Source organism: Chelonoidis abingdonii, chromosome 1 (genome assembly GCF_003597395.2).
Source record: "Chelonoidis abingdonii isolate Lonesome George chromosome 1, CheloAbing_2.0, whole genome shotgun sequence".
NCBI classification, from domain to species: Eukaryota; Metazoa; Chordata; order Testudines; family Testudinidae; genus Chelonoidis; species Chelonoidis abingdonii.
This window is the reverse complement of record NC_133769.1, coordinates 152342005-152354818: the sequence shown is the minus strand read 5'-3', so window position 1 is coordinate 152354818 and position 12814 is coordinate 152342005. Positions and strand designations below refer to the sequence as shown.

Genomic DNA, 12814 nt, shown 5'->3' with positions numbered 1-12814 from the left:
TGCTTGTGCGTGCACATAATAAAGTACAAAGAAATCAGGTTACTTTTTTGAGCGTGAGGTCTAGGCGCTTGGAGCTGGGAACTTGTTCTGGACTCCTGCGTTCTACGTATCCATAATGGCATGAGTCTGTCGGCGTAGTATGTACTGAACGGTTTCTTGTCCTTTTGGAAGTCCCATGAGGCTATCCTCTCCTTCCTGGCATTGTGCCCTCTTCTGTTTGCCCTACTGAGCAGGGGCAGAGGCTGTTTATCTCCTGCAGCTTGGGACCTGTCCTCTGTGTTGCAGGCAAATGGCTGGGATCGGAGTTAGGATTAATTCCACTCTCTGGATTCTAATCATGGCATCACAGGAAAGACCAGTTTTCCAACAGGCATTGCCAAGGCAGCTGATCATAAATCACAGTCTCTGAATCTGCTCTAAGATGCCCTCCTTGCTCTTCCTTAGGGAATATGAGCTCCATTGGAGGTGATGGTGCTCCAGGGCCTGTGGAATACAGCAGCTCAAATATTTTTAATTCTGAAATAATTAAGCCTTTCTAGCTGGGGTGAAAGATTGACAGTGACAGTGTCATTGTTGTCCTTCACAGTGGTGGAAACAGACTCAGACCAGTGCAAGGCAGTAGTAGAGCTGAGTGCAGAATCCAAGCCTGGATGCTGGGTTCCCTGCCATAATCTTAGTCTCACTTAACTTCCCAATATCCATGGCCGCTTTAATGATGGAAGTTAAGGAGCCCCCTTTCCTGTCCCTCACCTCTCTCTTAATTCATGGGAGGCTCCTTTACAAAGGGTGGGATGGGGAACGCTGTCCTTTCCTACTCAGCCCCTGCTATTCCTACTGGGGAATAGCAGGTGGCCCCATGGCAAATTCTATTTGACAGCTGTGACCCTTGCTGGTGCCAGCTACTGAAGATAATTAGGTAGCTGTGGAATTTATTTGCCCGCCCTACTAGCGTCACGGAGGATAGTGACAATTGTGGCCTTGCTCTGCCCCTTTCTCCCTGTCGGTGCGAGGGCAAAGGTAGCGCAACTGCCGTTTTGACCTCCCCCCTTTGACCCGCTACCGACGGAACGGTGACACAGAGAGGGGTGGAGCTAGAGGAACGTTGTCACTCCACGAGGTGGAGCAAGTGCAACGCGGAGACGCTTCTAGGGGCGGAGCAAGTGGAACGTTCAGACAGATGTGGGCGTGTCGCCGGCGCACTTCTCTATAAAGAGGCTTGAGCTGAGGGCTGCGCGCACGGACCGATTGACCTTTCAGTCTCCTTCGGGTCTGCGCTAGAGAGTAGCACCCGTCTCCATCATGGCACCAAGGAAGTTCTTCGTGGGGGGGAACTGGAAGATGAATGGGGATAAGAAGAGCCTAGGCGAGCTGATCCACACCCTAAACAGCGGCAAGATCCCGGCGGATACTGGTGAGGGGAGGGGGGAAGGGTGTGGAGTGGGAGGTAAGCTGGGAGGAGAGCGTCCCCATGGGGTTGTTCTGGGGTCTGTGCCTGCTGTAGACGTTGCTATTGGCTGCCCTAGTGGATAGCTGTGTGAGGGGGGTTGCGGGAACCTGGCTCAGCCCTGAGCATAGCGCCCCCCGCCCCCCCCAGCGCATACTGTTTGACTACGGCAGCCACGTGCCCCCACCTGCCTGACCCCTCCGATACCCCGGACTCTGAGGTGCTGAGGCTCTAGGAGCGGGGACAAGCGGCTGCTGAGTTAACCCGCTAACCAAAGTGGGGGGAAGCTAGGGGGCGGGGTAACCAAGGGCTGTTCTGTAGCCGCCCTGCGGGCCGCCCAGGGACGTGGAGTCGCATGTGGAGCCGTCTGAGATGTTACCGGCGGCGGGGGGAGGGTAGGAGGCGACGCACGCCTAGGGCAGGGCTGTGGGCGCCCCCGGCGGGTCTCGTTTCCCCGCTCATTCCCCTCCCCCCCGCCTGATGTGCCCGCCCGCACGTACCTAATGACTCGTTTCCTCCTGATGCTGCCTGCGCTTGCCGAGCGGGGAAGCGTCATGTGGATGCGGCGGCTGCTGCAGCCTGGGATCCCCGCCTCGCTGGAAGGAGGGGGGAGAGGTGGCTGCTCGCGGGGGGAGGCCATGGGGTGCAGATTGCTTCCCGGGGCACCAGGGGAGGGAAGGAGGGAGGCCGCTCAGGAAGGGGAGAAGAGTTTGTCTGGCGAGCCCAGACAGTGGGCTGGGGGTCTTGTTAGAGCCCTTTCATCTCTTCCCTGAGTCAGGGCCCATCAGGTCTGCTCTGCCCTCCGGAGTATCATGGGCCACTAGCGCCACAATGAGATCAAAACCTTACAGTGCTCAGGAGACGGGACTATTGCATATCACATGCAGAGAACAGGAGGGACGGGTGTGCCAGTGCCCCGAGGCCCCCGCAATGGCAGGGAAGTGACTGAGTGAGGTATACTCAGGTAATCCTGGCAAGTGACCCCTACCCACATGCTGCCTCCATCTAGTCTCCCAAGCTTCACTTGGTCCCTTTGTGCTCCCCACTGCTTGATCTGTCACCATTTTTTAATTTATGGAGATACACCTATCTCATAGAACTGGAAGGGACCCCAAAGGGTCATCAAGTCCAGCCCCCTGCCTCCACTAGCAGGACTAAGTACTGATTTTGCCCCAGATCCTAAGTGCGCCCGCTCCCCCAGGATTGAACTCACAATCCTGGGTTTAGCAGGCCAGTGCTCAAACCACTGGGTTATCACTCCCCCAATGCTGTTTCTGTCTCAGCTCTGCTCCCCACTGGTGAGTATTAAAGGTAAAGTTTGTGTGCATTATGGCTACTACCCAACTGTGGGGGCTGAGCAAGTGACAGGCGCTGAGATCCTTCCTCCTGAGATTCCCAGCTGGAACCTAGAGGGGGGTAACCTGAGGTCTTCCACCCCACCTGAGCCAGACAGCAGAGGAAGACACCTCTGTCCATTCTCTGGAGCTCCTAGTTGGCAACGTTCCAAGTTGTCGGCCTCCAAGTCATCCACTGGGTGAGATGACTTCTAGGCATCTCTGAACCTAGGTACTAGGAGATGGACCCTGAGCTCCTTTCTGGTGGCTTAGTTTCCCCTTGGGTTTGTCTAAACACACAAGTTGCACTGGTTTAACTTATGCAGTGCCCTTTCTTTTTCATCAGTTTTTAAACCTACAAGTTGAGTTAAACTAGGCTTAACGTGACTCCTTAAATTGTAACTGAAACTGACATGAGATACACATTTAACTAAAAATCAGTTTAAAATCACACCTTTATTTTAGCTGGTGTAACTTTTTGTTTGGGCAGACCAGGCCCTTATCTCTCCTTGCCCCAGAGTTTGTACTTCTGCAGCTGGAGCTCCTGTTCACCAACTTCCCTTTGTGGCAGCTTCAGTTGGTATCTGCATCCTCCAGCAGCGGTGTAGCTGATCTCTTCCACCATCATCTCCTTGCTGTCCTTTGGCCACCACCACCATTGAAATATACTCTGCCTCTGGATCTTCTGCTGCCCAGCTCCTCAGAAAGGGCTAGGAGGGGCCTGCGGGCGGGAGGGGGAACTGCTATTTTGGGGGAAGTGCTCTGAAGAAATGTCAGAGGTCTCTCAGAAGGCTGAGACCTAAATATATCCATTGGTAACTGGGATAAAAATACCAGCTACTGTACTTGGTTTTAGAAACCAGATCTCCCTTGGCTACTAAAGATCAAGGGGTTGGTCTTGGAGACAGAGGTGCTGGTGGCAGCCCCTTTGTGCCCCCACTCCCACACACATCCATCCTTGCTTAGCTCCAGGTCATGGGATAATTATTATGTGCATGGGAGAGTACCAGTAGCTACAACAGTGGCCCCTTCTGGGGAGGCAAGACTAGGCAGCTGCAGGCTTCCTCCCCTCTGCTGTCACAATGTTCCCTGGTGCAGAGGGGGTAAAGCTTCAGTAACACACAGACCAAGTATGCAACAATTCTTCCCACGTAATCATTAACCAGCGAAATGAACAAACTAAATAGACCTCTTGACTTAAAAATGTTCTGTATGCTTCCAAACGGAGGCCACCAGTTAGATTGCAAAGTCTCCTTCCAGGAGGGGGTCTCTCATCTAGTCCCAATGCACAGATAGAATGGCCGGACCCTAGAGTGTGTTCATAAAGGCTCTTATGATGTGGTTACTGTATCCAGGTCCCTAGGGCTTTAGAGATTAAGCTGCCTGAAATGGGGCTTGGAAGCCTGTACATTTTAGTGAACATGACCAGACCTGCTCAATGGAAGCAGCAGCCTTGAGTTGCACCTAATCTCTGCATGTTTTTTCTTCACTTGGCAGCATTGCTTTTGTCTCCTCCCTTCCTAATCTCGGCCATGCCCAAGGCAGGCAGGCAAGCTGCCTAGGATGGGTGCAGATGATGCCCAGAACTGAGTGTGTCTGAGGGCTACACGGAGAATTAGATTGACCTAGCTACGGTTACTCAGCAGTGTCATACCACTGGGAGCTGTAGCTATGAGGACCTAACCCCCCAGTGTAGCTGTAGGTCAACAGAAGAACGCTTCTATTAACATAGCTACTGCTGCTCAGGGAGGTGGTTAACCGCAGCGATGGGAGAAACCCTTCCATCACTTTAGGAAGCATCTAAGCTATGGAGCCACAGCAGCACTGTAGCCCCTGTAGTGTAGACAAGCCCTCAGTTGATGCCTAGGGAGCTCCCAGGCTGATTTCCTCAGTAACTTGTCACATGACCATGGTGGATACATCCTATAATTATAAGTGGTGAAGCAGCCTAACAAAGTTCCCTCTAATCTATTCCCTAGGGGCCAATATGCTGGGGCCCTAGTTCGTGGTGACCTTAGTGGCATTCCAAGTCCTTTTCATGGGGAGATTACCCCCAGGCTCCCAGACTCCTCAGTGCTAGGGAATAGCTCCTGAGCAACTTTCCCTTGTCCCCCTAGTTGGTCTCTATCAGGGCTCCTCCTAAACAATCCCCTTCTTCACTATGTCTCTTGCCTTCTCAGATACTCCCTGCATTTCTCACGTGCACACACAACCCAGTAGTGGGTTTTATGAGCTTGGTAGATTTAGCTCTTTGAATCTACCCTCAGGCAGAGTACCCCAGACTGTGGAGCGTGCCCCCCTAGGGAGTCGCAGAGGAACATTCGGGGGTAGGGGGCAGCAGGGCTTGGGTAAGCCCCCATGGGAGGTGGGGAAGGAGTGCCACCCAGTTGCACTCTGCTCTCAGCCCCCGACTATGGCCCAGCTGTGGGCCTGGCCTCAGTTCCCTTACCCCTGCCCACATTTCTCCCATCCCCTCATGAGCCCTGGCTCTGGGGCACAGAGGGATGCAGATGGGGTAAGGAGGGGAGCATGACCCTGAAAAGCTTGGGGACTACTGCCCTAAGGCTTTGTCTAAACTAGCTCTCTTGTTGGAAAAACTTGTCAGTCGGTGGTGTGAAAAAAAACTCACTCCTGACTGACACAATTTTCACCAACAGAAGCAATAGAGCAGCTACACAGGAGACCTTACAGTGGCGCAGCTGTGCTGCTATAAGGTCTGCAGTGTAGAGACAGCCTTAGGTTTAATCTTTGCTGCCCCCTGAGCATTTCTGTGGCTTTTCTCTGGGAGTGAGGAGCTCAGAGCTGAGTAGATCATGTGAGGTGGAATCGGCCTCTGGGTCTGCAGTCCACAGAATTGCATTGGTCTACCCTGCACCCTACCCAGTTACAATCTCAGTTAACTTGCGGCTCCCCTCTTACTCCCAGCTAATCTAAATTCACTCCAACAAGAACGGAATCTATGTCCAATTTCTCAGTCTGAAAGTTCCATGGGGTCCTTGCTCTGCTTTTGTGCTATGGTGTAGAACCCCAGAGCTGTGCCCTCCCCTCTAGTCTACACCAACAATGAACTGAGTTTCCTCTGATACTCACCATGTGTCCCTTAAGAGAAGCTTAAACTAGAGTGGAAATGGCCCTGCTCTGTGGGTGAGTCCCCAAGTTTCAGTAAGGTGACTTTTTTTGGAAGGGTTCCTACCACTTGGCAGAGCACTTGGGGTGGAATTGAGGGAGAGGGATGCATCGGGGATGGAGTGGGGGGAAGAGAGGATTCAGAAGTTGGGAGAAGATCAGGTGTGACATCTGCTCCACCCCCATGAGGTTAATGCCCTCTCTTGCCCTCCAGAGGTTATTTGCGGAGCCCCCTCCATTTACCTTGATTTCACTCGTCAGAAGCTTGATGCAAAGATTGCGGTTGCAGCACAAAACTGTTATAAGGTGCCAAAGGGAGCTTTCACTGGAGAGATCAGGTGAGCCCACCACGGGGTGATGGAGCTGAATGAACCTAGAGTCCTTAAGGGCTCTTCCCAGGACAGGGACAAGGCCCTAATCTTGCTCTTTTCTCCCCTTCCAGCCCAGCGATGATAAAGGATATCGGAGCCACCTGGGTGATCCTGGGCCACTCAGAGCGAAGACATGTTTTTGGGGAGTCTGATGAGGTGGGCCACTTGGGATTTAGGGAAAAACCAGCTTTAACATTCCCATGGCAGGGGACTGAGCTCCAGGGTGGGGCTGTGAGTGTCTGATTAACTCGTCCCCTCCCCCCTTCTAGCTGATTGGGCAGAAGGTGGCCCATGCCCTGGCTGAGGGTCTTGGTGTCATCGCCTGCATTGGAGAGAAACTGGATGAGAGAGAAGCTGGCATCACAGAGAAAGTGGTTTTTGAACAGACCAAAGTGATTGCTGGTAAGAGTGGTGGGGGTTTTCCCTTTTGTTCCCAGGGGAAGAATATTTTTTTCTGTCGCTTTTCCCTCTGCTTTGGAGGGACCCCACGTGTAAGATCCTGGGAAGTATATTATTCTTTCTTGGTATCTTATTCCAGGAGGGCAACAGAGCTGGCTTTGTGTGCGCTTGTTTGGGAGCCTGTGTGAACAGCATCACATGTGTCTGAACATCCAGCTGCTCCTCCAACAAAAGACAGCTCTGTATGTGCTGGATAGCCTCTCTGCTCTGCCCTTCCCAGTAGGTGGTGCAGCGTCTCATCTCTCAAGTAACACTTGCTTCCTTCTCCCCACCCCAGATAACGTGAAGGACTGGAGCAAGGTGGTTCTTGCCTATGAGCCAGTTTGGGCTATTGGAACTGGTAAAACAGCAACTCCCCAGCAGGTACGAACAGGGTTAAGGAGCCAGGTGTCCATCTCTCTCATCCCCTTTCAGAGGTCTCTGACTAAAAACCACTCTTCCTTCAATTGGGTTGGTGTTCCAGTAATGCAGCTCTGGTTTCATTACAGGCTCAGGAAATTCATGAGAAGCTGAGGGGGTGGCTAAAAAGTCATGTGTCTGAAGCTGTTGCTCAGTCTACTCGGATCATCTATGGAGGTAAACAGCCCTGGCACCTCTCGAGTGCATAACATTGGTCATTCCCCTCTTGTTTCTGCCTTTTGTCCTTTCACTTGTACAGCTATTCTCTTGTTCTCTGCCAGGCCAGTGGGGCCACTGTGCTGCTTGAGGTAGTGTGGCCTAGTAGAAAGAGGGTCTGGGACTCGGGAGACCTGGGTTCAATTCCTCACTCTGCCACTAGCCTGTTGGATCACCTTGGGCAGGTCACTTCACCCCATGCCTCAGCTTCCCCACGTGCACAATGCGGGTAATGAAACGTGTTCCCTCTGGAAAGCACTTGAGATCTACGGATGAAAAGTGCAGTCAAGCTTGGTGGGGATATTATTACATATAAGTGCACACCAAGTCCTGCTAATATCATTAACTACCCCACCCCTGTTCTTTAGGACTCTTCAATATCCCAACCAGCTTTCCATTGAACTGTAATGATAGGAAAATGCTTCCCTTCCCCACTCCCTGTCCCTCCCCTCCCCTTCCCCCCCATTCTTGTTCTGATCTGCAGGACCCCTCTTTTGGGTGGGGGAGGGCACAGCTGTGAACTAGCCACTCAGCCTGGTGCCTATAGATAGGATACAAGAGCTTTTACCTATGCCCTGTCCCCATAGCTAACCAGTCCCTCTCCCCATCCCACCCACAGTGTCGACCATGAGTGTCTAACCCTTGTTTGGAATTGTGCCCATCTTTGTAGGTTCAGTCACTGGTGGCACCTGCAAGGAACTGGCCTCCCAGCATGACATAGACGGCTTCCTCGTTGGTGGTGCCTCCCTCAAGCCTGAATTCCTGGACATTATCAACGCGAAACAGTGAACTGATCCATAGATCCCAAAAGAGAAAACCATCATGGAGGGGAAGGAAGGAGAAATAAAGAAACTATAAGGAAGGTCACCTCTCACCCCTTCACCCATGACTCCTCTGCCCCATTCACTCTTCTTGCTGCTAACTGCTGCCAGCCTGCTGGATTCTGATTGGCACAGAGCCTTTTTCCAGAGGCAGGGTTTTGTTAGTCTCCACCTCTTGCCTGCCCTCCCACCCTCATAAGTGGGCAAAACTCAATATGAGCTTGTGGGTGGGTCTGGCTGTGCCCATGTGCCTGGTAGGCCAATCGGAGTCCATGGCCTGCCTGTCCCTCCCTTCCACCCATCTTCCTTTGCAGTGCTGTAATAAGGAGGTCACTTGGCTTGGGGAGGGGAGAGGAGAGGAGGGAAGGCCACCTCTTGCACCAGGCAGCCTGTGGCTTGACCAGATGTGGGGGAGTGCCTGGCAGCTGACATCCCTGTGAGACATTGTAGCTTTTCCGTGTCCCTTAACAAACACTGAATAGAAATAAACATGCGGCAGCGGATTGTGTCCCAGTGCAGTTATTACTGAAGGGGGTGGGCGGGTGAGTAAGTAGCGTGTGGCAGAAATGGGGTGCCTCCCTCAGGCAGGCCACAGCTCGGGGTGGGCTTCCTGCAGGATGAATGTGGTAGGGACAGTGTGCTGAGCTCTTTCATACTCCCTTGCGTTCCTTCCCCAGTGAGCTAGGCACTGCTGTGAGAAGTGTCCAGTGCTGGAGCTGCCCCTGGGTGACACACAACTGTTGGGGAAGCTCAGGCACCTGTCTCTTGAGTCCAGCCCGTGTGCATCATCACTGCAAGATTTTCTGCAGCATTTTCCAGCATGTAAGCTCTCTTTTCTGAAAGAACCCAGCCTGTGTCTCCTGACTGGGAAGGAACAAATCATTTCACATTGTGATGGCTGGCAGCCTCAGTAATGTCCACTCCAGCTGGCAGTAAGCCAGAAACAATAGAGCTGGTATATGAATTGCTCCTATTCATCTCACTGGGGTCTGACTGGTAAGGATGGATGGCAATGTGGTTATCTCTTACTGACTGGCTCAGCACTGCCCTGATCCAGACAGGCTCCACTGCCTTGCCATGGAGAGAGAGCAGCTGTGGCCGATGTCTGCCTGCTCCTGCACCACTTGTAATGTGCTGCAGAAGCTAGTATTGACACTTGTGGGTTGAGGGGCTTATCTACTTTCCTATCTAATGTGAGAAACAGTTCACTTGCCCTCCCTGGCATGGGGTGGGGGGCAGCTCACAGCAGCCTGAAGCTGTGCTATCCTGGGCCCTCTGTACAAACTGGGTCCTGTTTGCTGATGGTAGTGGGAGCGTTCACTCTCTCCATCTATGGCAGTAACCACTTCAACCCCACTGACTTTCCAGTGTGCTCTAATTGCTTAAAATGGCAGAGTGAGGCCAAGGGTGGGGGCAGTGAGTAGGGGAGGGACCTGTGGTTTTCCCCACCCTTCCACTACCAACTATAAACTAGTCTAAACCCTGCTTGTCATATCTTTCCCCCATCCATCTGACAGCTGTTAATCTAGCTGCTGGCTTGGAGTGGGGCTTTTGCCAAGAGAAAGCAGCACCCCTTGTCAAACTCAGAACTAAGGGAGGTGGTGGTGGAACCATCTCAGGAGAAGGTGCTCGTCTCAGGGACCTACCCCCTGTGGGAAGCCCTTGCAATGGCACTGTTGGTATGGTGTGGCCTGCACCCCCAGCTCACTCATGCAGCAGGTGTTGCATCATAGGCAGGGCAGAGGAAGTTGAAGGTGGGAGATTGAGCAGGGCTCTACTGGGGGAGAAATGGAGGCAGATTCAGGTTCACTGTCTCCATCTCAGTTCACAAGCACTATCCCTTCTTACTAATTCTACCTGTATGCCCTCATTCACTTCTCCAGTGGTGAGAGTAGCAGCCGTTTTAGTCTGTATCTGCAGAAAGAACAGGAGTACTTGTGGCACCTTAGAGACTAACAAATTTATTTGAGCATAAGCTTTCATGGGCTACAGCCCACTTCTTCGGATGCATAGAATGGAACATGTAGTAAGGAGATGTATATGCGTACAGAGAACATGAAAAGGTGGAAGTAGACATATCAATTCTAAGGGCTAATTAAGATGACCAATTATCAGCAGGAGAAAAAAAACTTGTGATAATCACACCTCTTGTCATCTGTCTGAAATGGGCCATCAGGATTATCATTACACCTTTTCACAACCCCTGAAAGTCTGCTTGTAGGTGGGTCCTGTCTGTGACATAGCTTGGTGTACCTGCCTCCCTGGACAGCACCCTTACCTCTGCTTGGACCCCTTGGCTGGGTAATGGGGGCAGCTGGCCTCTTAGCTCCATCACATTCCATTGCTAGCCAGCAGGGCCACATATGAGTTAGCCAGAAGGAGGCCTTCAGCAGTGCCCCCTTTTATCAGGGTAAGTCCTCAGCTCCTGGGCCCACCAGATCTCCCAAGCATGCAGTGCTGCACTGTAGCCTTGTGTTTCCTGTACCCAATTCGTGCTCTGGGCTACAGGCAGGCACTTGGGGCCCAATGCTTTTTGTTCACTTTAGTGTTTTCAGCACAAATATTGGGCTTCCAGCTGTGTTTGCCCTGTGTCCCAGTTGTCTGTGGGAGCCTTAATTCCAGTCAGGGCCAACCGTAGAGGGGTGTGGGGCCTGGGACAAATCAGCCTCTATGGGCCCCCTAACGTTTTTTATACAGGTAAAATCTGGTTACAGTGAACTTCAAGGGCAGCTGCAGGTTAAATATTGATAGTGCTCAGCTGTACAATTATAATGTCATTATACTGTAGTTCTGATGTATAATTATAATGAAGTTAATATAATTTAAAAAAAAACTCACTGTAAGACAGCCCTGCTCCAGGATTGAGCTGTGCATGGACCCTCTAGGTGGGGGCCAGTTCGCAAGCCGTTCTGCACCCCTGCGGGGAGCTCATGGGCCAGGGCCCGGTGGGCCGGATCAGCCCCCTGCCTCACACAGAAATGACCAGCCGTGAAGGGGCCTCTCTCAGGCTCCCTGAGCTGGGGCCTTCCTATGACCCTGCAGCCTGGGAACCCCAGGAAGGCAGCACTGACCCCGTGAGATGCAGCTGGGAGGTCCCAGCTGTGCTTCCTCCACCCCTGCACTCACCCCCACCCCCGCTGCTCTGGCGCCACCTCCTGTCTCTGATCCCACCCACCACATCCCTCTCGCCCCCGCCCCCCTGGAATCTCCCAGACAACTGGCCATAGGGCCCATGCAGGGACAATCGCTGCTGCCCCCAGTGCTGTGGGGTGAACCCAAGAACCACTGCCATGATCCCCCTCATGGATGGCCCCTGGGATGCCCAACTCCCCTGAGCAATGCACACACTCTGGCGAGTGTGTGCAAAGTGTTGCATCTGACACCATGATGTCAAAGTAAAGAGCCCCTCAAAGTGCAAAGCCCAGAGCGGTTGCCCCAATTCACCCTACCCAAGAGATGGGTCTGATTCCAGTCTCTCAGAGTGAGCGGGGGGCTTTCCCTACCAACTGCCATCTGACCCAGCTCTGCCTGCACTGGAGCCTGAGTCAAACATAGGGTTCCTCTTCCCTCCACCAGTATTTAGGCCCAGCTGGCCCAGTTCCCTTCAACTGAGTGGTGCTATCTAAGGTGAAGATGAGGAAGAGTCCAGGGAAATCCTAGAAAACAAGCAAAAGTGCACACCTAGTGTTTAAAACCTTTCAGCACCCATACTATGATGGGCAGAAGGGACTTGTTCTGTGCTCTGACATATTAGGCCATGTTTGTGCACTTTACTCAGGGGTCTGGGGAGAGAAACAGGAGGCAGTGCACCTGCAGGTGAACTCTGAGACGTGCTGTAGAGTAAAGCAAGAGCTCCTCATCTGGTCCATGGGTGTTACCCTGCTAGGCCTCCCCTTGTCCTGGGTCAGCTGTAGTTGGGGGCTGACTGCTGTGTCCTCAGTTGAGCGAGAGAGGCAATTGCTTTGTTCCCTTTCTCCATCCTTCCCTCACTATTTGTGATGCAACCAATTCTAGCTGGAGCAGGGGCCGTGCTCCCAGGTGAGGCAGGATCTAGTACCAAAAGAGGGGAGAGGAAAGTGTTGATCCTTAGCATACCAGCCTTTTCCTCAGGGCTAGTCTGCACTAGGCATACTACAGCTGCACTGATGCAGTTGTGCTGCTGCAGCAAGTCTACTGAAGATGCTCTATGCCAATGGGCAAAAGCTCCCCTTGGCATAATAAAACCATGTCCATGATAGGTGGTAGCTATGTCAGCAGAAGAAGCTTTCCCACCAACACAGTGCTGTCTACACCGGCACTTAGGTCAGTATAACTTACTTCACACCCCTGAGTGACATAAGTTATACTGCTATACCTGTAGTGTAGACAAGCCTTCAGTGAAAGGCTTGGACTTGTCTCTGAATTTGGAAGGCATGGCACTATTATGTTAAGAGGAGTCACTAGTTGCATCTGGGGCTGCAGGGCTGGGCTGAGGGCTTTAGCAGAGCTGGGAGGAAGGCCAGGCCTGGAACAGGAGGCAGTTCTGTGGGTCAGGCTTGATGTGAAACCTCTGTATGTGCCTTCACCCTCTTCTGATTCTCTTCTCGCTGCCACCTGCAATTCCACAAGGGGTGTCTACTTAAATCTTTAAGGTTTTGACACGAT

At 52.5% G+C, this 12814-nt stretch overlaps 1 protein-coding gene across 1 annotated transcript; it reads left to right on the top strand.

Annotated features, from left to right (window-relative positions):
• The first annotated feature begins 1205 nt into the window (after window positions 1–1205).
• On the top strand, window positions 1206–8673 carry TPI1 (triosephosphate isomerase 1). The gene is made up of 7 exons (XM_032802136.2): window positions 1206–1411; window positions 6119–6242; window positions 6347–6431; window positions 6545–6677; window positions 7012–7097; window positions 7223–7310; window positions 8020–8673. Exons 1-7 carry the CDS (start codon window positions 1300–1302, stop codon window positions 8136–8138), a joined length of 747 nt encoding a protein of 248 aa, XP_032658027.1. The 5' UTR covers window positions 1206–1299; the 3' UTR covers window positions 8139–8673.
• Window positions 8674–12814: the final 4141 nt, after the last annotated feature.